The 25,180-nt window shown below is 29.0% G+C and overlaps 1 protein-coding gene and 2 long non-coding RNA genes across 13 annotated transcripts in view; 2 read left to right on the top strand and 1 right to left on the bottom strand.

Moving 5' to 3' along the window:
• LOC127281227 (uncharacterized) overlaps positions 1 to 14,136 on the top strand; it is an 88,246-nt gene extending 74,110 nt beyond the window's left edge. Inside the window, exon 4 of the long non-coding RNA XR_007842938.1 lies at positions 13,795 to 14,136. This is a non-coding gene — a long non-coding RNA (uncharacterized LOC127281227). The remainder of the gene's footprint in view (positions 1 to 13,794) is intronic.
• The window catches only part of LOC127281217 (uncharacterized), a 257,929-nt gene that overhangs the window by 31,826 nt on the left and 200,923 nt on the right, over positions 1 to 25,180 (bottom strand). For all 10 annotated transcript variants that reach the window (XR_007842936.1, XM_051304825.1, XM_051304826.1 and 7 more), the window contains 3 exons: positions 20,202 to 20,475; positions 17,252 to 17,388; positions 5,033 to 5,139 (listed from right to left, as the gene is read on the bottom strand). Coding sequence is in view for 9 of the 10 variants with exons in the window: in XM_051304825.1 (XP_051160782.1) it covers positions 5,033 to 5,139; positions 17,252 to 17,388; positions 20,202 to 20,475 (518 nt within the window). In the remaining variant the exon portion in view is untranslated. The remainder of the gene's footprint in view (positions 1 to 5,032; positions 5,140 to 17,251; positions 17,389 to 20,201; positions 20,476 to 25,180) is intronic.
• The window catches only part of LOC127281228 (uncharacterized), a 204,626-nt gene continuing 193,624 nt past the window's right edge, over positions 14,179 to 25,180 (top strand). For both annotated transcript variants that reach the window (XR_007842939.1, XR_007842940.1), the window contains exon 1: positions 14,179 to 15,420. This is a non-coding gene — a long non-coding RNA (uncharacterized LOC127281228). The remainder of the gene's footprint in view (positions 15,421 to 25,180) is intronic.

The following is a 25,180-nucleotide window of genomic DNA, read 5'->3' as shown; positions in this document are numbered from 1 at the left end:
ATTTAATTTTACAAAAATAACATCAACATGAATCACAAAAAAAAAACGGAATTAAAGAAAATAGAAATTGGAAACAAAAATTTTGAAAATTATAATTAAATTGCTCTTTTTTATATTTTGCTTCTGAGCTGATTTTAAGAGAATCAAAAACTGAAATGTGAAAATGTAAAAAAAGATCAAAATCTTTTGGACCCACAAAAGAAATTCAAGAAGCAATAGAAAAAAAATCCTAATAATGCTGACGAAGTAAAAAAAAATTGCAATAAAGAACAAAAGAAGTAAAATACAAAAAAAGAAACAGGATGAAAAATTCAATAAACCTGATAAAATAAATATACTTTCTGATTTTGAGGAAGTAATTTTGAAAAGAAGAAGAAGAAAAATAAACGAACAAATGTCAAAAATAGAAGAAAATAAAAAAAATATATTATATATATACTTGAAAATAAAATAGAGTTAAAAAATTACTATCGTCAACCGAGGCTATTACAGTACAAGTCAATTATAATTTTAATTTTCCAACTGGTACAACATAACCTTACAAAGTAACATTATTAATTTTACATTCAAGTTAATTTAAAAAACTGTTTTGATTTAAAATATTTAAAAAAAAAAACACTTAAGTTTTTTTTAGTTATTTAATTAACATAAAATATTTCAATTTGAAATTTTTAGAAAAAAATCATTCCTAACCTAAAAAAAAAATGCAGTACTAGTAACGAAATTCCTATAATAGTAGTTTTTCAATTTTTTAAAAATTACTTACTAAATATTTAATTTCTTTATTTTGGTTTAGAAGAAAAAAAATTTTACTTTATTTTATGAACAAAAAGCAAATTTTTTACTAGTTTATAATAGCCCCAACCATGGCGATTTTTGTACATAATAGCCCCGGTTAAAGGTATTATAATTTTTTCGCGAAAATTTCAGAAGGAAAATTATTCAAAGAAGAAGAGAAACAATTAAAATCTCAGCTTTCGAAAGGGAATAAGAATCCTTGAATGGGATCCCCCTCTTTTCTCTCTCTCTCTCTCTCTCTCTCTCTCTCTCTCTCTCTCTCTCTCTCTCTCTCTCTCTCTATATATATATATATATATATATATATATATATGTACTCTCGAGCTTCTCACATTTGAAGTTATATTAAAGTGCTTGTAACCCGACAGATGTGGATGACAAGCGGGTGAAACTCGGGCGTCTCTTGGGAAGCTTTCGACAAAAGACAACTCTCCTTATCTATCCTCAACCTTACATATATATATATATTTTCCCTATCGCCTTGCTAGAAGGAGAGACTCGCGAATTCATGCTACAGGAAAGACGATTGCCGTTCGTCTGACAAATCATGATTGCGAGAAAATGCTTTCCTCCCCCCTCTTGAAAAAAAGCCTTCTTCCCCATCTCGACAATAGAGTGATTTCTCCATTTGTTGAGAGAGAAAATCTTATTGAAGCCTTGGAAATATTTCATCAAATTCAGTGTTAAAAAAAAATTTAGTACAATTCATTTTTTTTTTCTTTCATAAAAAAAAGACTTCCTGGGAATTTTCAACATCTGCTGTTTCTGCCTTGGCTTTTTTTTTTTTTTTTTTTTTTTTTATTTGTTTCCTTCAAATTGAGTTAATTACTCTATTCTTATCTCTGGGTTTCTTTTCTTTTTATTTTCAATTTTTTTTTTCTTATTCTTTGTGATGCTTTTTTCCAAATTTTTTTCCCCTTATTTTTACTACGTTATTGTACATTTATAATTGGGGGAAATTTTTTTTTAAACTAAAAACATTTTTTTGTATTAGTACAATTTTTCGATTATTACAAACAAACGCAGTTTTCATTTAACTAAATTTTTATTTGATCGAATTTTTATTTGCTTGAATTTTCATTTAATCATTTAGGTAGTTAGAATTTTCATTTTCAATAATTCTATTAGGTATTATTTTTTAAATAAATTTTCATTTTTCTATTTGGTATTTGATACAACTTCTTTTTTTTAAACAAATTACTTTACAAAATTTTTAGGTACCGAATTTTTATTTGAAAAAATTTTTATTTTTCCGAATTTTTTTTTTTTAAAACACTTTCGTATTTAAAATAATTCTCATTCAATTGAATTTTATGTGATTCAAATTTTTTAATGACAGAAATTGCAGTCCACCGAATTTTAATTGATAGAATATTTAAGGCGCCGAATTTTCATTTATCCGAAATTACAAATGGCCGAACGAACAATCGACCGAAAGATTTCGGCGCAATTATTCTGTCGATTTTCTGTTCGGCTATTTGCAATTTCGGACAAATAAAAATGCGGACAAATTAAAATTCGGTAAATTGAAATTTCAGTTCTTAAAAAATTTGAATCGCATAAAATTAGATGTAGATTGAATAAAAATTCTATTAAATTAAATTTCTTTTAAATAAAGTTATTTAAATAAAATAAAGTTTAAAAAAAAAAATAAAAAGTTGTATAAAAAGAATTTCTGTAAAATAAAAATTCAATAAAATAAAAATTCTGCCAAATAAAAATTGTGTTGAGGATAAATTCGTTTAATTAGAAATTCCGTTAAATTATAATTCGAAAAATAAAAATTCGTTTAAAGAACAGTTATAAATAAAATTTTTGAAAATGAAATTTCTAATTAAATGATTTTTATGGAATTATGCCCCAAATTTTCGTTTGGATTTTTATTCTCCTACTTATTAATATTCTTATTTAAAAAAAAAAAAAAAAATGGAAGTTAGCTCTTTTTTTCGAAAAGTGACAAATCCGAACAATTATTATAGTGAAATGCTTGCCGTGCGCGGGAAAAGATCTGAGGTTTTAAATTGTGGTCTTTGGAGGCAACGGTTTGAATTACGGTATATGTTGTTGCGTATCATGTGGAATGCAGTGAGAAGAAAGGAGGAAAAAAGAGACGTCCTATGCTGGCAACTTCTTGAGAGTAAGACAAAAGAGGAGGGAAGAAATAAGGAAGGAAGAAGAAGAGAGGAAGAGAGAGAGAGAGAGAGAGAGAGAGAGAGAGAGAGAGAGAGAGAGAGAGAGAGAGAGAGAGAGAGCAAGAGAGAAAGAAAGAGACAGGATTAAGAGAGTCGAGGTCCAGGGTCGATGCCGCGACACACGGTGGTTAGTATACCAATGGTTAGTATACTGGTCAGCGAGGGCATCATGCCAGAGATTGGAAAGACTACCTAGGAACGTAAACTTTCCTCTCAAAACAATCTCTCCTTTAAATTCAATCTTTCTTTCTTAAGAAAGAAAAATCTACTTCATAAATATTCTTTTGAATTTTCTCCACACGACACGAGGAGAATCTATTTTTAGACGAAGAATTCAATGTAGAAAAATACAAGTAGTAAAAGATAATAATGTATAATACATTGAAAAAAATTTATTTCATTCAAATAACACAGAAGGAGAAAAAAAAATCGAAATTTTTCCAAAGCAAACCGGAATATGATTTTTTGACGTATTTAACACGAATTTTAAGTCCGATTTGCTCCATCACGTCTGGATTTTTTTCTAACCTCAACATATTGCATCCGACATTTTGAATTTTGAAAATCAGATCAAATTCGTAATCAGCGATTCCAAAAACCCCTAGAACCGAAGCCCAGAAGAATTTTAAGTTACCTGTTTGATTAAACATATTTTTTGAGGTTAGAAAAAAATCCTTACATGATGGAGCAAATTGGACTTTAAATTCGTGTTCCGCCTACAAAAATATGTTAGAAAATCATATTCTGGTTTGCCTTGGAAAAAGTTCGAATTTTTTTTTTTTTGTGAACGGTTATCAAATATTTACACTTGAAGCAAATAATTTTTATTTGAATTAAATAAACTTATATTTAAACCAATATTTTCGGTTTTTATTTTGAAAATTAAATTAAAAAAGTCGATGTAATGAAAATTTTGTTAAAATTGATCTTCCTTTGATGTTTTTGATTAGAGATTTTTGCATACAATATTACAAAAATTGATTTAGCAAATTGCAAAACGAAATGTGTAAATTAATTATCGTTTACGAATGAATATCACGCATATATGTATATATAAATCTCATTTTGCGTCTGGACGCCGAAGATTGTTGAAATTTAACTATTTATTGCCTTTCATGCAAATAAATGTTTAAAATTTAATTAGTATACCTCTACCCATATAAGTACCACTATATTTATATATATACATATGTTGGCGCTGCGGATAAGGGCGCATTGTTACATTTGTATATGTTCAACAATATCCTTTACTCGAAAATACGTACGAACAAAAGGTGATGAGTTTCATTGAAATTAGAATTCCATTGAATTCAATTTTGATAAAAGAGATTATTTCACAGTAAAACGCCTCATTTTCTATATTATAACAAATTTCATCTTCCACTTTTTCATTTCAACAAATCGTTAAAGCATTTAACAAATTGTTCATTAAATCTTTTTGCTAAAAAAAAATAAAAATTAAATTGAATTTAAAGGAGAGCATGGTTATCCCATAAATTAAATTAGAATTTTATTAGAATATTTTTTTATAGCCAAATTTTAATTTTTCTATAAAGATTCTTTAAACATTTATAATTTTCATTTGACCAAAATCGAAAATGACCGAATAACCAACTGCCAGAGAATTTTGAAATTGACTAATTAGAAATTACTTTTTTTTCGGCTATTTACTACAGTTACGGTTAAATGAAAATTATGTTTTTTTTTTAAATTCTATCTGTCATTTAAAATTCGGTTAAATTAAAATTCTGTTAAATTAAAATTGAGTTAAATTAAAATCCCATCTAATTTAATTTATTGGATATTCATAAACGTGAAATTAAATCAAAATCTACTCAAGATGGAAATTATTTTTTTGCAACAAAAAGAATTTTAGTCACAAAAATTACAATAAAAAAACAAACGTTTTTGAAAGTTGACCGTTTTAATGTAAAAGTTTTTTTGTTTGTTTAATTTTCTTTTCTTTTTTTTTTTGTTAAATCTCATCTAAGCCAATCGAAAGATCAAATTTTAGCTTCTAAAATTGTTTGTTCAGCACTCACCCGCTTATGTAAAAGTTCAATGCATTCTCGGACTCTCTGAATTTGTCTTAAATCGCCTCCACCTCGATCCACTTCTCTTCTCAGTGGACTGGTCACGCTTCTTTCGCCTGAAAAATGATTTCAATTATTATTTTATCCGCGTGGCACATTTGAACACACAATTTTTATTTTTTTTTTTTATCGATAAAGCAATTCAAAAAAAGCTGTTTTCAATCTCTTTTTTTCTCCCCTTGCCCCCTTGAAACGAGAAAACTTTGCTTTCGTTAACTTAAGCGCAGCAGAGCTTTAAGTACGCTCATTAACTTTTCTGAAAGGCAAATGTACTTCCTCTCTGCGAGAAGTATATATAAGTTATTCATGAAAGGGGGAAAATTACTCGTGGCTTTTAAATCAGCTTTAATTTTAAACTGGAAAAGAATATATATATATATTTATTACTAATACTGCCGAAATAATTGATATAATAGGGTAAAGATTTTCTCAAACGGATAAGCTACAATATATTTTGTTCCAGAATCACATAAAATAGAAAAATGTTTGCAAAAAGTCACGAAACAATAAAGCGGAATTTAATGATTAAAGTGTTTGATTTATATCATTTTTTTTAAAAAAGGATTTTAAATAAATAATTATTTAATAAATATTTAAATTGTATGATTCACTAAAAACCCACGTATCACAATTACCGACATAGAAATCTGCCTTGCCGACTGATGGTAAAACAGGCTTTTGAAAAAATGACAATACAAAAAATTACCGACACAGAAATCTACCTTACCGATTGATGGTAAAGAAATTTTTTGAAAAATGAAAATATAAAAATTTACCGTCACAGAAATCTACCTTACCGAATTATGGTAAAACAGGCCTTTTGAAAAAATGACAATATAAAAAATTACCGACAGAGAAATCTGCCTTACCGACTGATAGAAAAGAAATTTTTTTTGAAATGAAGATATAAAAAATTACCGATGCAGAAATTTATCTTACCGACTGATGGTAAGAAAATTTTATCACCTTTTTCAAAACTTTTACCAACAATTGGTTATAACCATCAGTCGGTAAGGTAAATTTCTGCTTCGGTAATTTTTTATATTTTAATTTTTAAGAAAATATCTTTACCATCAGTCGGTAAGGTAGATATACGCGGCTTTCACTGTATTTAATGAATTTTGAGAAGTTTTAAGCTGATTTTTCCAGGGTGACAAAAAGACAAGACAAGACAAAAATACTTTTTAAAAACTGTCGACATTTTCCTATTTTTATAAAAATTTTAGGAAAACCACTCGCAAAATTTTTAGAAATTAATTAATTTTGAAAAATTAAATTTTTTACTAATGCTGCAGAAATAATTGAAGACATAATTTTTTTTTTTTTTGGTAAAAAAAAGAAGAATCGAACTTGTTTCATGCAATCTGTATGCAAAAGGTTAATGTTTGTTGCGGATTGAAATGACTTATTGTTGCGGAGTTTCATATACATATATACATACATAGTTTACTGTAAGCAAAATGGAATTTCGTGTTTCCCGCTCATGTTTTGTGAGTGTAATATGGACAAAATCAATAGAGAGGGCCATTCCTCGTAAGACTATACCACTACTGCCTAAAACCATTATAAGCTCAGAGTCCAATTCCCTACAAAATGAATTATTCATTACTAGTAAAGCTTTCCTTCTATTTTTGTCCGTAGAAATTGCTCAGAAAACGACATGTGATTTCATTTGTCTTCTTTTTTTTTTACTTTTACACTCAATCGGCTTTAATTTTCAATCACGGAAAAAGAAATTATTTTTTCTTCCTAATTACTAGAATTTTCAAAAAAAAAAAAAACACTACACCTTTTTCAAAATACCAGGTGGTCACTCTTTTGCAACAAATGCAAAAAGTATAACTCGAACTTGTCTCATTTTTTAGTAGTAAATACTTTTTTACCGACGGCTGATAGAACAGAATAAACTAATAAATAGTTACTAGTTCTTAGTCAAAATTGTTTTACCGACGGCTGATAAAACAGATTAGACCGATTAAATTGATAATGCTTGGTTTAAAAAAACTGTTTTACCTACTGCTGATAAAACAGTTTTGTCTAATTAAAACTATTTTACCGAGTTCCAATAACGTAGAGTTGACTAATTATTAAATACGCAATAATTCCACCGATAAAAATTATTTGACAGTTTACATACATTTAAAAGTGTTTTACCAATTGCTGAGAAAACATATTTCATGGATTACGTCGGTAAAACAGATTCAAAATAAATATTTAGTGTTTAATTGATTAAAAATTTAATTACTAATTGAATTTATTTTTTCTTTCAGGTAATAATTTCACTGACAAAACTTATTTGATGGTTTACATAAAATTAAAACTGTTTTACCGACTGCTGATAAAAGATTTGATGGATCCTATCGGTAAAACAGTTTTAAATTAATTATTTAATGTTTTATTGATTAAATTAATTAAAAATTTAATTACTAATTGAATTTATTTTTTGTTCCAAGTAAACAGTGCAGATTTTTTTTTAAATTCATAAATTTTTTTGTATGTTTACGCATTAATTCCATTGATAAAACTTATTTGTCGGTTTACATAAATTTAAAACTGTTTTACCGACTTGTGATAAAACATATTTCAGGGGTTTCATCGGTAAAACAAATTAAACAAGTTGTAAATTCAGATGTTCATTACATGAACATTTTGCTTCCTCTTTACGATCAGGAAAAAAATTTGCTTCCTCGTGGAGAAAGCAAAGTTTTATTGCTAAAATGTGAATTTCTGATTTTTTAACTTTCATTATTTCTTTAAATTTACCTCAAATGTATACTTTATATATATCGATCGATTCGTCTTGATGTAAGGAATACAATTTTATTATATATATAACCTTAAATTTTTCCATTTAAAAATTTTTTCGATTAAAAAAAATGTTTTAAAAAAAGACGATATAAATTTTTTTTTGAGGTATTTTTAAAAATCCTTTGTTCAGATTTGAGATATTAATATGATAAATGAGCCTACCAAATTTTATCTAAATCCATTAAAACCTGTTAAAGTTATCTTCTAAACAAAAAAGGGATCCACAAACACACACACACACATACACACACACATACATATGTATGGCGCAATTTTTGATTGGTCCAGCGGATGCTGAGCTACACTCACTAAAGCTGGGGAAAAATTTTCGAAAAAAAAAATTTGCCATATAATGACTCGGGAATAATGCCAAAAAATTGAGCAAAAAGTCTCGAACAAAAAATGTATGGCGCACTTTTTGATTGGTCCAGCGGATGCTGAGCTACACTGAGATAAATTTTTTAAAAAATTTTAAAAAATTAAATTTGGGAGATAATTGGTCGGGAATACCGCCAAAGTCTTAACCCGGGAGTCTCGAACAAAAAATGTATGGCGCACTTTTTGATTGGTCCAGCGGATGCTGAGCTACACTCACTAAAACTGGGGAAAAATTTTCGAAAAGAAAAATTTGCTAGATAATGACTCGGGAATTCCGCCAATAAAATAGGGAAAAAGCTTCGTACAAAAAATGTATGGCGCACTTTTTGATTGGTCCAGCGGATGCTGAGCTACACTCAGATAAATTTTTTAAAAGATTTTGAAAAATTAAATTTGGGAGATAATAAATCGGGAATACCGCCAAAGTCTTAACCCGGGAGTCTCGAACAAAAAATGTATGGCGCACTGTTTGATTGGTCCAGCGGATGCTGAGCTACACTCAGATAAATTTTTTAAAAAATTTTGAAAAATTAAATTTGCGAGATAATTAATCGGGAATACCGCCAAAGTCTTAACCCGGGAGTCTCGTATAAAAAAAGTATGGAGCACTTTTTGATTGGTCCAGCGGATGCTGAGCTACACTCAGATAAATTTTTTAAAAAATTTTGAAAAATTAAATTTGCGAGATAATTAATCGGGAATACCGCCAAAGTCTTAACCCGGGAGTCTCGAACAAAAAATGTATGGCGCACTTTTTGATTGGTCCAGTGGATGCTGAGCTATACTGAGATAAATTTTTTAAAAAATTTTGAAAAATTCAATTTTCGAGATAATTAATCGAGAATACCGCCAAAGTCTTAACCCGGGAGTCTCGTATAAAAAAAGTATGGCGCACTTTTTGATTGGTCCAGCGGATGCTGAGCTACACTCAGATAAATTTTTTAAAAAATTTTGAAAAAAAATTTGCGAGATAATTAATCGGGAATACCGCCAAAGTCTTAACCCGGGAGTCTCGTATAAAAAAAGTATGGCGCACTTTTTGATTGGTCCAGCGGATGCTGAGCTACACTCAGATAAATTTTTTAAAAAATTTTGAAAAATTAAATTTGCGAGATAATTTATCGGGAATACCGCCAAAGTCTTAACCCGGGAGTCTCGAACAAAAAATGTATGGCGCACTTATTGATTGGTCCAGCGGATGCTGAGCTACAGTAAAAAACAAATTTGGAAAAAATTACAAAAAATTAAATTTGCGAGATTATCGGTCGGGAATATCCCCAAAGTAGTTAGAAGAAAGTTCTGAACAAATAATGTATGGCACACTTTTTGATTGGTCCAGCGGATGCTGAGCTACAGTAAAAAACAAATTTGGAAAAAATTACAAAAAATTAAATTCGCGAGATAATCGTTCGGGAATACCACGAATAAAATAGGGAAAAAGTTTCGAACAAAAAATGTATGACGCACTTTTTGATTGGTCCAGCGGATGCTGAGCTACACTCAGATAAATTTTTTAAAAAATTTTGAAAAATTAAATTTGCGAGATAATTAATCGGGAATACCGCCAAAGTCTTAACCCGGGAGTCTCGAACAAAAAATGTATGGCGCACTTTTTGATTGGTCCAGTGGATGCTGAGCTACACTGAGATAAATTTTTTAAAAAATTTTGAAAAATTTAATTTGCGAAATAATTAATCGGGAATACCGCCAAAGTCTTAACCCGGGAGTCTCGAACAAAAAATGTATGGCGCACTTTTTGATTGGTCCAGCGGATGCTGAGCTACACTGAGATAAATTTTTTAAAAAATTTTAAAAAATTAAATTTGGGAGATAATTGGTCGGGAATACCGCCAAAGTCTTAACCCGGGAGTCTCGAACAAAAAATGTATGGCTCACTTTTTGATTGGTCCAGCGGATGCTGAGCTACAGTAAAAAACAAATTTGGAAAAAATTACAAAAAATTAAATTTGCGAGATTATCGGTCGGGAATATCCCCAAAGTAGTTAGAAGAAAGTTCTGAACAAATAATGTATGGCACACTTTTTGATTGGTCCAGCGGATGCTGAGCTACACTCAGATAAATTTTTTAAAAAATTTTGAAAAATTAAATTTGCGAGATAATTAATCGGGAATACCGCCAAAGTCTTAATCCGGGAGTCTCGAACAAAAAATGTATGGCGCACTTTTTGATTGGTCCAGTGGATGCTGAGCTACACTGAGATAAATTTTTTAAAAAATTTTGAAAAATTTAATTTGCGAAATAATTAATCGGGAATACCGCCAAAGTCTTAACCCGGGAGTCTCGAACAAAAAATGTATGGCGCACTTTTTGATTGGTCCAGCGGATGCTGAGCTACACTAAGATAAATTTTTTAAAAAATTTTAAAAAATTAAATTTGGGAGATAATTGGTCGGGAATACCGCCAAAGTCTTAACCCGGGAGTCTCGAACAAAAAATGTATGGCGCACTTTTTGATTGGTCCAGCGGATGCTGAGATACACTCAGATAAATTTTTAAAAAAATTTTAAAAAATTAAATTTGGGAGATAATTGGTCGGGAATACCGCCAAAGTCTTAACCCGGGAGTCTCGAACAAAAAATGTATGGCGCACTTTTTGATTGGTCCAGCGGATGCTGAGCTACACTAAGATAAATTTTTTAAAAAATTTTGAAAAATTAAATTTGCGAGATAATTAATCGGGAATACTGCCAAAGTCTTAACCCGGGAGTCTCGAACAAAAAATGTATGGCGCACTTTTTGATTGGTCCAGCGGATGCTGAGCTACACTCACTAAAACTAAGGAAAAATTTTCGAAAAAAAAAATTTGCCACATATTGACTCGGGAATAATGCCAAAAAATTGAGCAAAAAGTCTCGAACAAAAAATGTATGGCACACTTTTTGATTGGTCCAGCGGATGCTGAGCTACACTCACTAAAACTGGGGAAAAATTTTCGAAAAGAAAAATTTGCCAGATAATGACTCGGGAATACCGCCAATAAAATAGGGAAAAAGCTTCGAACAAAAAATGTATGGCGCACTTTTTGATTGGTCCAGCGGATGCTGAGCTACACTCAGATAAATTTTTTAAAAAATTTTGAAAAATTGAATTTGCGAGATAATTAATCGGGAATACCGCCAAAGTCTTAACCCGGGAGTCTCGAACAAAAAATGTATGGCGCACTTTTTGATTGGTCCAGTGGATGCTGAGCTACAGTAAAAAACAAATTTGGAAAAAATTACAAAAAATTGAATTTGCGAGATAATTAATCGGGAATACCGCCAAAGTCTTAACCCGGGAGTCTCGAACAAAAAATGTATGGCGCACTTTTTGATTGGTCCAGCGGATGCTGAGATACACTCAGATAAATTTTTAAAAAAATTTTAAAAAATTAAATTTGGGAGATAATTGGTCGGGAATACCGCCAAAGTCTTAACCCGGGAGTCTCGAACAAAAAATGTATGGCGCACTTTTTGATTGGTCCAGCGGATGCTGAGCTACACTAAGATAAATTTTTTAAAAAATTTTGAAAAATTAAATTTGCGAGATAATTAATCGGGAATACTGCCAAAGTCTTAACCCGGGAGTCTCGAACAAAAAATGTATGGCGCACTTTTTGATTGGTCCAGCGGATGCTGAGCTACACTCACTAAAACTAAGGAAAAATTTTCGAAAAAAAAAATTTGCCACATATTGACTCGGGAATAATGCCAAAAAATTGAGCAAAAAGTCTCGAACAAAAAATGTATGGCACACTTTTTGATTGGTCCAGCGGATGCTGAGCTACACTCACTAAAACTGGGGAAAAATTTTCGAAAAGAAAAATTTGCCAGATAATGACTCGGGAATACCGCCAATAAAATAGGGAAAAAGCTTCGAACAAAAAATGTATGGCGCACTTTTTGATTGGTCCAGCGGATGCTGAGCTACACTCAGATAAATTTTTTAAAAAATTTTGAAAAATTGAATTTGCGAGATAATTAATCGGGAATACCGCCAAAGTCTTAACCCGGGAGTCTCGAACAAAAAATGTATGGCGCACTTTTTGATTGGTCCAGTGGATGCTGAGCTACAGTAAAAAACAAATTTGGAAAAAATTACGAAAAATTAAATCTGAGAGATTTCCCTTTCGGAATATCACCAAAGTCTTTAGAAAAAAGTATGGAACAAAAAATATATAGCGCACTTTTTGATTGGTCCAGCGGATGCTGAGCTATACTCAAATCAATTTCGGAAAAAATTTTGAAAAATTAAATTTTTGAGATAATCGTTCCGGAATGCCATAACTGTCTTTAGCAAAAAGTAGCGAACAAAAAATGTTTGGGGCACTTTTTGATTGGTCCAGCGGATGCTGAGCTACAGTAAAAAACAAATTTGGAAAAAATTACAAAAAATTAAATTTGCGAGATTATCGGTCGGGAATATCCCCAAAGTAGTTAGAAGAAAGTTCTGAACACATAATGTATGGCACACTTTTTGATTGGTCCAGCGGATGCTGAGCTACAGTAAAAAACAAATTTGGAAAAAATTACAAAAAATTAAATTCGCGAGATAATCGTTCGGGAATACCACGAATAAAATAGGGAAAAAGTTTCGAACAAAAAATGTATGGCGTACTTTTTGATTGGTCCAGCGGATGCTGAGCTACAGTAGAAAACAAATTTGAAAAAAATTACGAAAAATTAAATTTGAGAGATATCCCTTTCGGAATATCACCAAAGTCTTTAGAAAAAAGTATGGAACAAAAAATATATAGCGCACTTTTTGATTGGTCCAGCGGATGCTGAGCTATACTCAAATCAATTTCGGAAAAAATTTTGAAAAATTAAAATTTTGAGATAATCGCTCCGGAATGCCATAACTGTCTTTAGCAAAAAGTAGCGAACAAAAAATGTATGGGGCACTTTTTGATTGGTCCAGCGGATGCTGAGCTACACTCAGATAAATTTTTTAAAAAATTTTGAAAATTTAAATTTGCGAGATAATTAATCGGAAATACCGCCAAAGTCTTAACCCGGGAGTCTCGAACAAAAAATGTATAGCGCACTTTTTGATTGGTCTAGTTGATGATGAGCTACACTCAAAAATATTTTGGAAAAATTTTCAAAAAATTAAATTCGCGAGATAATCGTTCGGGAATACCGCCAAAAAAAATTTTTGGAAAAAAGACGATAAAAATTTTTTTTTGAGGTTTTTTTAAAAATCCTTTGGTCAGATTTGAGATATTAATATGATAAATGAGCCTACGAAATTTTATCTAAATCCATTAAAACCTGTTAAAGTTATCTTCTAAACAAAAAAGGGATCCACACACACACACATACATACATCCGGACAATTGATCAGGATCTCATATAACAGGTTTCTATAAAGAAAAAAATTTGTTTCCGCCACTTTGAAAATTTTTATAAACGAAAGGACTACAAAGCTTCCTCCACGAGGAAGCAAAAAATAATTATTTAATATTTAATTAATTAAATTAATTACAAATTTAATTACTAATTGAATTTATGTAATGTTTCAGATAAACAGTGCGGATTTTTTTTAAATTCATTAAATTTTTTGCAATTTTACATTATACGGGAGTGTTCGAACTTAGTGAAAGTGACGGTCGTTTAATATATATAATATTTACTTTTTTCTTATGCTCGCTGTGCATGTCGTGTCGGATTTAAAAATTATTAGCTTCGGGAGTGTTAATTCTACAATTTTTACAAAATTCCGAATAAAATTTTCTTAGGATGTTTAAAATTCATTTTCGTTGTTTGTCTTTCGTTACATACAAGACAACTCGTAACGCGCGCGTCCGAATTACAATTTAAAATCGCGTTCGTCTTTTTTCGCGAATATTCAAAGTTTATTTTAAATTGGGGAAGAGGGGGGGGTGGGAGGGCTAAGTCGAAATCATTATGCCAGGGACTTTCGAAAACGTCTTATTGAACGTTGAATCATTTTTCATAAATAAAAAAAAAATTATGAAAAATATTCATCTCATCTGTAAAGTTTTACTTGACAATATTTAGCCCTGATTGTCACATGCAATGATCATATAATTTGTCACCTACTAATCACTGGATTGATTTGAGAAATATAATGAATCACGCATTTGACAACACGGTTTCATATTTCCTTGTGGATCTTTGCACTGATGGCTATTTAGCCATCGACCCGCTAGTGGGATAAGACGAGGGTTACGCATACCTAACTGCACATTCTTTTCGAATTTTATTTTTTTAGTCTACGTATAAGTACACTTACACTCACACGGTAATTTTAATAAAAAAAATTCAAAAGTAATGTGGAAAAATAATCAAATAACGATGTTGAAAATATAAAAAAAATACCAACACAAAAATCTACCTTACCGACTGATGGTAAATAGTTTTTAGAAAAATGAAAATGTAAAAAATTACCGATATACAAATCTACCTTGCCGACTGATAAAAAAGAACTTTTCTTTCAAATGAAAATATAAAAAATTACTTGCATAGAAATCTACCTTACCGACCGATGGTAATTACCATCTGCCGGTAAAGAAGATTTACGTGTCGGTAATTTTTTATATTTGAATTTCCAAAAAAAAAATTCTTTACCATCAGTCGGTAAGATAGATTTCTGCGTCGGTAAACTATATATCTACATTTTTCAAAAAAAAATTCTTTTCCATCAGTCGGTAAGATAGATTTCTAGATCGGTAACTTTTTGTTTTCATTTTTAAAAATTTTTTACCATCCTATTAATTTTTTAACCATCTACAATTTGGGTTTATATAAATAATTATTGTCTGTTTTAATAAAGTAAATTAAAATTATTCTCTGCCTACAATGAAATTTTATCGTTATATTGAAATCTAATAAAAAAGGATTTTTATTTTAAATTGTATAAAATAATTTTTTTATAATGCTTATTTTTTTGGTGAGTGTTAAAAAAGTGTGCTTATTCTGACCAATAAAATAAATTTCAAAAAGTTTGCGGCATGTTTTGTTTTGCTATTTACAAACTCCCTGGCTGCCTCTTTAATGGTAAATCTGAAGATAAGCTATATATTTGCTGGTATTAAGATTTATCCTTAAAGTTGCTTTAGGGCCTCAAGAAAGAAAAGGATCTGGATCTGGACCACGGAGCTGTAAAGGACCTATCATCAATATCGGTGAGTTCTTTTTATTTTTAATAATTAATAATTTTTCTATACTGCAAAAACTGTTTTAAAAATTCCAAAAAAACGCCATTTTGGAAAAAAATTAATTTTCTATAAGACAAAAATTAGTAATAATAATAAATTTTTTTGGGGGATGAGTACAATCTTTGGAGTATATATTGGCCCAAGTTTGAATAATTAACCCTCAACCTCAGCTGAGATTCAATTTATGGTCTTCGAAGACTTTACAAGTTTAGATTTAGTTCCAGGCAGGTGGTTATTCAAACGTTTCGGGACTTGATGTTTGAACTCGAGATATTAACGCCTTCCTCGGCATGCTCTCGAATTAATTTTCGAGTTCGACTAAACGCCGAAGGCAATCTCTAAATTTCAAACTTTGAAGCATATATCCTCGCAGCTCTTAGAAAATGAAAGCTATAGAGATAATCAAAATGCAGATGCCAACTTGTCAAGGACATTGTCCTTTCGTTTGTAATTTGACGTATGTGTTTATATATATATATATATGTATATGAATATCCTTGATCCTATATATATATATATTTATGTCAAAGTTTGCTCTCAAAACTGCTTTATTAATTATATTTCGAAAATTCCATTAATTAATCTCCTCTCTATATATAAATTCTTTTTAAAAATAGTTTTGACCTATTTTTTTGCAGCACTTGGTAATGTAATTTTTATTTTTATCTTTTGGGAAATTCGTTCCTATAGAGAAATTCAAATATGTTATACTTCACATTGAAAGGGACTTTAACTACAAAGAAATTTTTAGGTTATGTTTGTGCTTTTCTTAGACTGTTACCAAAAAAAATTGATTATAATTCTTAATACAAACGTTTCAGTTTTCATTAGATCCAAAATATTCAATAAAAATTAATTTTACATATAATTAAAAATAAACATTCAATCATTAAACATAACCAAAAAGGACCCCGCACTTTTTACATTTTGAAAATGGCTTTCAGCCAAATCTTTTGAAACTCTGTAGTTTTGTAGTTTAAGGCCTCCTGAACAAAAAATCCTTATGTTAAAATTCAATCCTATGAGTAGTTTTTTAGCTACAGCACTTTAAAGTTAAAAAAATAATAACGTAAAAATAATGCATTTATGAATGTTTTCTTTTTCACTAATGAATCAAAATCTGTTAATCGGGGGTTTTCGGGGTCGCTGAGTACGAATCTGTGCTCAGAATTTCGGAATTCAAAATGGCGGACGCCCTTCCCTATTGTGTTAGATTAGGTTTGACAATTTTTTATTCGTTTATTACTTCAATTCTTTCTTCCTGTCGTACTCAGCGACCCCAAAAACCCCCGAGTAATGATTTTGAAGTGAATTCAAGTGATTTTTCGAAAGCGCGTCCGACATATTGGATCCGCCATTTTGAATTCCGAAATTCTGAGCACAGATTCGTACTCAGCGACCCCGAAAACCCCCAATTAACAGATTTTGATTCATTTGTGAAAAAGAAAACATTCATATAAATACATTATTTTTATACGTTATTGTTTTTTAACTTTAAAGTGCTGTAGCTAAAAAACTACTCATAGGATTGAATTTTAACATAAGGATTTTTTGTTCAGGAGGCCTTAAACTACAAAACTACAGAGTTTCATAAGATTTGGCTAAAAGCCATTTTCAATGTAAAAAGTGCGGGGTCCTTTATTTGCAGCAAAGATCCCTTTCAATGTGGAGCATTACATAAATTTCAAAATGTAGGAACTCTAATTTTAAAAATTAAATTATATTAATTTAGTAACTAAATCAATTTATATTGAATGAAATTAAAAAAAAAAAAATAATAAATTATAAAAGTACTTACTTGGACTGTGTAATTGTCTTTCACTGTCACTGGGACTCGAAACTCGATGATCGATTGGCGAAATCACTCTTAAATGTGATGCTGGACTCATTAGCCTTTGAGATGATTGTCCACTTGGTGAGGAAATTCTCGATTCTCTGAAATTCGATAAAATTATTTTTTTTTTTTATTCACAATTCTGAAATTAAAGCCTTTAACGAAAATGTCTTGTGAAGAAAAGGACCAAAGTAGGGCTAGATCTAAGAAGCAAAAAAAAAAATATAGGTTATGTTTTGCTTTTATAAACATAACCTATTATTTTTTTTTTCCTGAAAATAAACGGATCAACTCTCAATTATTGATGTTTATGTATCTTTATTATATAAAAAAAATTGATTTTGGTTTTATAGAAAATTATCATGAACATAACCTATAATTTTTTGATGAAAATAAATGCAAAGAGGATCAATTCTAAATGATTGAGATTTAAATATTTTTAATACAAAAAATAAAAATAAATTATTAAATAATTCAATTAATAAATTATTTTAAAAAACGAATTTTTGTTTCAAGGATAATAATTGAAAAGCAACTTTAAGTTTAAAACTATTATAAACATAACCTATAATTTTTTTTTTTTTTGCTACTTAGGTTACTTTTCTTCAATTCTACATTTATAAAATGCATAAATCTTTATGTATTAACTAGGTAAATCTCGAGTAAAAGAAAGAATAAAATACCTCGAAGCAATTTTTAGCCAAAAAAAAAAAAAAAAAAAATCGATTCGCAGTAAATATATATATATATAGACGAAATTAAGAACCAATGGTTATGATTTTAGCCTTGCGGCTTTACAAAACCACAAGAAATATTACGAGGGACAAAATAATATTGACAGTGGGCAAATAAAGTAAATGAAAGTTAAACAATGGAATAAGAAATATAATTTAAAAGAAGTGGCGAATAACGACTGCAATTAGTGTTGAAATTATCCGCAATTTCTTTTTTAAAGCCCATATATAAGAAAAGGCCGGTCCAAGAAAAATAATAAAGATATTAAAAAATTCTTCTAGAATTGTTATTTTATTAAAATAACATAATTTTTTTAAAATAGAATTTTATTTAATTTTATGTTATTTTATAATTTTTTTTTCAAATATTTCTAATTTTTCAGTATTATTTTTAATTTCTCAATTGATAATTTTTGAAAATAATTTAATCTCTAAAAAAGCAGAGAACGTATACATGAACATTTGTAATTTCCAACGATTTGAGTATATATGTATAGTCTCTGTGCTTTTGAATATAAGAGGATTTCCAGGCTAATGGTGGCAAAAAACCAATGAACGAGAGTCATTATTTCGAATCAAAGTAAGAATTTAGCGGTGCGTTTCTTCTTTTTATATAAAGTTGAAAAAAATCCGCACAAAGAATTTTTATCCGTGATGATGTGTATATATACATATTATATATATATAGTGGGGCATTCCATGTTAGATTTTCATTACAAATTTTTTTTTTTTTTTATTTGATTAGGATATATTTTTTCGAAATCTTTATGAAAAATAAAAAAATACGTATTTTTATTATTATTTTTATTTTCAACGTTTAGAACTTCAGGAATAAAAATTAAAAAAAAACCCGTTACTTCCATAATTATTATCAAATAAAAAAATTAAAAATACGTATTTTTTTTTTCATAAAAATTTCGAAAAAAAAATTTAAAAAAACCATTTCCATGTAAATCTCAGATGAAATGCCCCATATAGTATATTGATTTTAGCAGTAAGTGAATATTTCTGAAATGCTAAGTCGACACTGCAATTTTCCCACCAAAGCGTACATTTTCCTACCATTTTACCTTCTCCATATAAACAATAAGTAGATAAAACCTTTCATGTCAGCAAAATTTGTCGCGTGGAAAATAGCAAAAATATAGAAATAAAAGGAAATTCGAATTAAAATTATTAAAAATAATTGCAAAAAAGATATTTTTTTTTTCGGATTTAGAAAATTTGATCTTTCTTCCAAAACATTTGTGTGTATTTTTTTTTTATTTTTATTTTGGGTATTAATTAAATCAAATTACTTATTTGATTCAAATAATCGATTACTTGACTATTATCAAATAAAATATTTATTTGCATCAAAACATTTATATTTGAATCTAATAAACTGTATTTAAATCAATAATTTCTGTATTTGAAACAAATACCATTTAATAGACCAAAATAATTAATTGATGAAATTATTTAATAAAATAAATATTTATTTGATAATAGTCAAGTAACGGATTATATTTGAATTAATTAAATTTTTTTCGACACAGGAAAGTATTTTTAACTTTACCAACTCGCAAAATTGCAATTTGTAATCTCTAATTTTATTATTCTCACAGAAGAAGAATTATTTTTATATCCGGATGGTTTATTATTAAAAATTTTATTTAATCACTCAAAAAGTAAAGTAATCTTTTAAATATTATCTCACGATGATGATAATTTTATCTCTTTTTATTATAAGAATCATATGCATGTATATATGTTATTCAACAATAATGAAACTGTAATGACAGTTTTTCATTAACTAGAGAGATGATATTTTTAAAATTTAATTTAATTTTCATGTAAGAATGAATTTTGAAAATAAGTTAATTTTATTTCTGTCAAATTGAATCAGAGTTTTTTTTTTGTCCGCATAAATTAGAGCAATTTTTCATGAAGAATGAACTTAATTGACAAACTATTAATAGTACATGATTACTTATGAATTAATAATATATTATATCAAAAATTCTCATTGAATAAAAAAAAATAGAAACTTTTAATTCAACGAAATCTTTCATCTACTGAAAAATTACCAAAAAAAAAGTTAATTCAAAATAGAAGAGAGATTACCCTTTTTTTGTAATTATCTCTATTTTAAAAATTTGTTAAAAATAAAGAAGAAAAAAAAAAAAAATTCAACTTACAACGTTGAATTGAGTCGTACGTCACCGCTACTGGCGGCTTTTAAAATCTGCGAGTTAATTAGACTTCCATGCTCTGATTGTTTCGTCGATTGTAGTGTCGATTGATGAACCGGAAGTGGTTGCTGACGATGGCTGCTACCACTGTTTCGCAGAAGCGGAAGTGTTGACACGTGGGTTGGCGGTGACTGAGTTAGACTTTTCTGTGGTAATTGAGATGTGCTTACAGCTCTCGATGGAAGTGGATCGCGGCCAATAACTGATCCTGATTGGGATGCTGCAACAAAAATTAAAACACCCAATTAGAAAAAAGTAAAAAAAAATTATATTCGCACCGTTAAAATTCAGAACAATGAAAATTATATCAAACTAATAACAATAATTAATTGTTTATTAATTAATAATAATAATAATAATAATAATAATAATTATTATTATTATTATTATTAATGCAAAAAAAGGTTTTAACAAAAGACAAATATTTTATCTGCAATTTTTTAACATAGTAAAAAATTGCAAATTTTAATTTCTTTTTTTAAGTTATTAAATTTTGAGTGAGAGAGAGAGAGAGAAAAAAAAAGAGATAAATTTAATAAAAGTAGAAGAGAATTTTTTTTTCGTTAACCAGGAGAAAATTTCTGATTAAATCTGGCTTCTAAAAGTCGTCTCTACTTCTTTTGCTGTAGATCTAGAGGCAAAGACATGAGTGCACGGCATCGAGAGATTCGCCTCCGACGACGAATGGGTGAGTTGACTCCTTTGAGAAAAAGGAGTCTAATTACGTGACTTACAAACCGGCAACTGCGACTTTTGTAATTATCCTTCAGTGGCAAAGTAAAATTTTTACTGCCCACCTTACTCTCTTATTAGCCCCTTATTAAACTATAATTTCACTCTTTCGACTAATTCATTATATATATATATATATATATATATATATAAATGAAATTTTATTTTATATATTTTTTTTAAATTTCATTTTATAAAAAAGGTAAAATTTTTTTTTCCATTTTACTGCTCTCTAAATTTAAATTAGCAAAAATTTCTACTAATTTTTAGTTATTTTTCTCTAAAATTTTGGTAAAAAAATATTACTAAGTCAACTAGTAATATTTTAATAAAAATTAGTGGACAGTTTTACTAATTTTTAGTCAATTTTTTTTTTGTTAATAATTTTTCTTTAAAGACGCTTCTATCTCTTTAAAAATTTTACCTTTACAAAAATTGTCTTAAAAAAATTTTAATCCAAAAAAATTTCGCGTTCTTAAATCAAAGGCGATAATTACGGTCTTTAAATGCTGTGCGGACTTTTTTTCCAACCATAAGGGTATAAGCGTGCACGGAATTTGAAGATATAAAATCTGCAGCAGTTGAATTGTTATACGTGGGGAATTTCTCTTTCGGTGCTTGTATGTATATATATATATATATATATATATATATATATATATATATATATATATATATATATATATGTGTGTGTGTATTTGTTTGTACATTCGGAAACCGGAAACGCCGTCATTATTGCTGTCAGAGACAGATTTTGAACGATGCTAGAAACCTGAAATCTCGTGATCCGGTAAATGCGACAATGAGCAATTAGTGGACTTGGTTGTTACGATTGGTCGGAATTCAATATCACGTTCGCTCGACCGTTCAACATCAAACTCCAAACTCAATTTTAGAGTATTTGTTGACATAGTTCACGCGTTGGATAATGCGAATGAAAATTTCATTTTCAAAATTATTAAAAAAGAAACTAATATCTAATTAATTCAAAATTTTATATATATATATATATATCGATAATTAGCAAAAAATTATAGGTTATGTTTATGATAGTTTTTACCTATAAACTGCTAGGTGAGAAAAAAATTACGCGTTTAACGCTTTTCACGGTCTGTCAGACCTTTATTTTTATTATTTTTTTATTTTAAATTATGTAATAACAACTTTTGTGTATGAATATTATTATTAATACAAATAATAATAATAAAATAATAGTAATGATACAATAAACATATGTCAACCATAACCAAAAAATAATGTAAATAGAATGTGCGAGGAGAAAAAAATCAATCGTTCGAAATATATATTTATATGTATAGAATATGCTACATGAAGGGAGCAAAAAAAAAAAAAATGGTAAAAGGGTGTAAAACGTTTTGCTCCTTTACAGGCGCCTATGAAATGAGAGAAACTCAACATTGCCACTCCCCCCTTCACCTCTTGTCCCAAGTTTCAGTTTCGGAGGGGGTTGACGACTGTGTGCTTTCATGAAATACATGGGAATCTCTCGTGAAGCTCATGCATTTCAAATGAAAGCTGCTACACTACTGCCACGTGTGTCACTGCGCACATGGCACTGCACACAAAATTCATACTGCACTATACCTCAGCAACGTTAATATTCATTCTAGAAATGTAAGCTCAAAGCTTTTCTCGTTCGTTATCTCTTTCTATCATCGCTCTCTCTCTCTCATTCTCTCTTCATCTTACTTAAGAAAAAAATTTTTTTTCCAATTATTTGAAAATCGAAATTTAATTTTTTTAATTAATATTATTATTATAATATTTTGATTATATTATTATATACTGTTCTATTAATATTTTATTTATAAACTTTTCTCTTTCATTTCGAGTGTTTGAAAAAAAATTAATCTGATGGGATTCGAACTCATGTCGTTGTTCTGACAATGGGGTGCTCTTTACCACTGAGCTACTTTTTGTTTTGGAGAAATAGTTTTCTTTTCGAAGTTTTCGCTTTGAATATTATTTGAAATAGAAAATTTTTCAATAAATAAGTATATGTAAGTAATAAGTATAATTAAGTATTAAGTTAGTAAGTTAGTGAGTTAGTAAGTAAGTAAGTACTTATATAAGTAAAATACTTTAAATTATCTTTCAATTTTTATGAAAATATACATTTGACAATATTCAAAAAAAAAAAAAAAAAAAAAAATTCAATTTGCATGACATTCTTGGCTGACAAGCAATTTCTCGTAAACTTGAGTGGATTCCCGCACACTCCGAATCTACTACCCCCCTGCGCTTCTCTCGTATATATATTGCATATACGTCAACGGTAAGCGCCATTTGTCTTTCGTTCTGAATTCCGGCACTTTACCGGAGCGTTATGCATTCCCGCACGGTGGGGAATCCCATAAGTGTCCACAGTCGGCAATATAAGAAAAAATAAAAAGAAATAGATAAGCACGTGAAACGAAACCAAAAAAAACTTTTCTGAGATTGAATTTCAGAAAAGTTATTTCGTTGACAAAAGTTTAATATTTGCTTATCACAATAATGAATCCTCGATCATAAACTGAAAAAAAAATTATTTATAGTTTAAATAATCACTTACTTGGCTATTATCAAATAAATATTAATTTTGACTAATAATAATAATAATAATAATATTTTCCACTACTTTAAATTTTATAAAATTTGATATTTATTTCCTTCCGTATATCAATAGGGGGCCGTTCATATACCACGTGGATAATTTTTTACTGATTATTGACCCCCTCCCTTTCACCCTTAAAGGATCCACGTGGTATATAAACAGCCCCATAATTACTGTATTTAAAATAAATACCGCAAATAATAATTATTTTCTACAAATAAATATTTACTTGATAAATAGTAAAGTAACCGATTATTTGGAGTCAAATAAATTTTTTTTATAGAAAGTTGAAATTGAAATAGAAAAATATATATATGATTTTAGGAAATAAAAATGTCAATGATTTTTCAATGATACCCCCCCCCCTTCTTCTTATTCTCTCCCCATCCATACATAAAATTCTATTACCTATGGGACAAAATTTCTTTTCTCATCCTCTACACAATTTTCTGATCTGAAAATGTCTCTCTACACTTTTCAAGCTGGAAATGCATATTTCATATAAAAATACATTGAAAGCCTTGTGCAAATTTCGAAGCGCGCGATGGGTTCGTGAATTTTCTCTTGGAAAACCCAATGCAAAAGAGAGAAAGAGAGAGAGAGAGAGAGAGAGAAGTTTTGTGCCGCAGTTTTGTAACGTCCCGATTTTTCACCGAGGGAAAAAGCTTCTCGTTTCTCTTGAAATTGTACGATTTCATTTCCTGCGTTTCGAGCAAAATTCTTGTACGAAAAAATTTATAACTTCACTGTGTGTATAGTAACCCTCTCCCTCTCTTTCTCTCTCTTTGTCTTTTTCTTTTTTCTCTTAGAAAAATAGCACACGAACTATGTCGAGTTACTGTGCGGGGTAATTTAATGTTTCCCGGTGATAAAACGGAAGCGAGGCACGAGAAAAACGAACGGATATGAGCGTCAGGAAATCGAATGAAAACAGACGTTGTAGAGTGAATGGTCATTCGATGCTTTTAATGGATTAGTATTGGCGCATAACCTCTATATAGCGAGAGAGGACTAAATGCTTCTTTTTTTTCTCTTATAATATATGTACACAGGCAGAATAAAAAAAAAACGGAATTATTTATTTTTCCGGGAAAGCATTCCAATTTTTTTTCCAATTTTTGAATAAAAACGATTTCGTTTTGCAGTATACATATTATAATATATAAACTGTGTTGGAGTAATAAACCAAAAAAAAAAAAAAAAAAAAATTCTAAAGAATAACATTTTTAAAACCATTTTAATTTTTCCTTTTAGTACTAATAATTGTACACTCAGAGAAAAAGTTAATTTGACTTAACCAAATATTTAAAATAACCCATTTTGTTTGTCACAATTAAAAAGTTTAGTTAATTGAATTAAAAATTTGGTTCATTCAAATAAAATTATTCAATTGATTTAATTGAATTAACCAAACGTTTGTTTAACTGTATAGCAATATGTATTTATTTGGTTGTTTAAAACAAATTTTTCTCTAAATGTAATAAAAAAATATAATAATAAAAATAGTAAAAAAAATAATAATAATAATAAATTATTAATATAATATTAGTTATATTTTTAATAGTAATAAATGGAA

The sequence above is a fragment of the Leptopilina boulardi genome, unplaced genomic scaffold (assembly GCF_019393585.1).
Source record: "Leptopilina boulardi isolate dan_hultmark-lab unplaced genomic scaffold, ZJU_Lbou_2.1 LbouV2_266, whole genome shotgun sequence".
Lineage (NCBI taxonomy): Eukaryota > Metazoa > Arthropoda > Insecta > Hymenoptera > Figitidae > Leptopilina > Leptopilina boulardi.
Note: the sequence above shows the minus strand (reverse complement) of the source record. Positions and strands in the feature narration are given on the sequence as shown.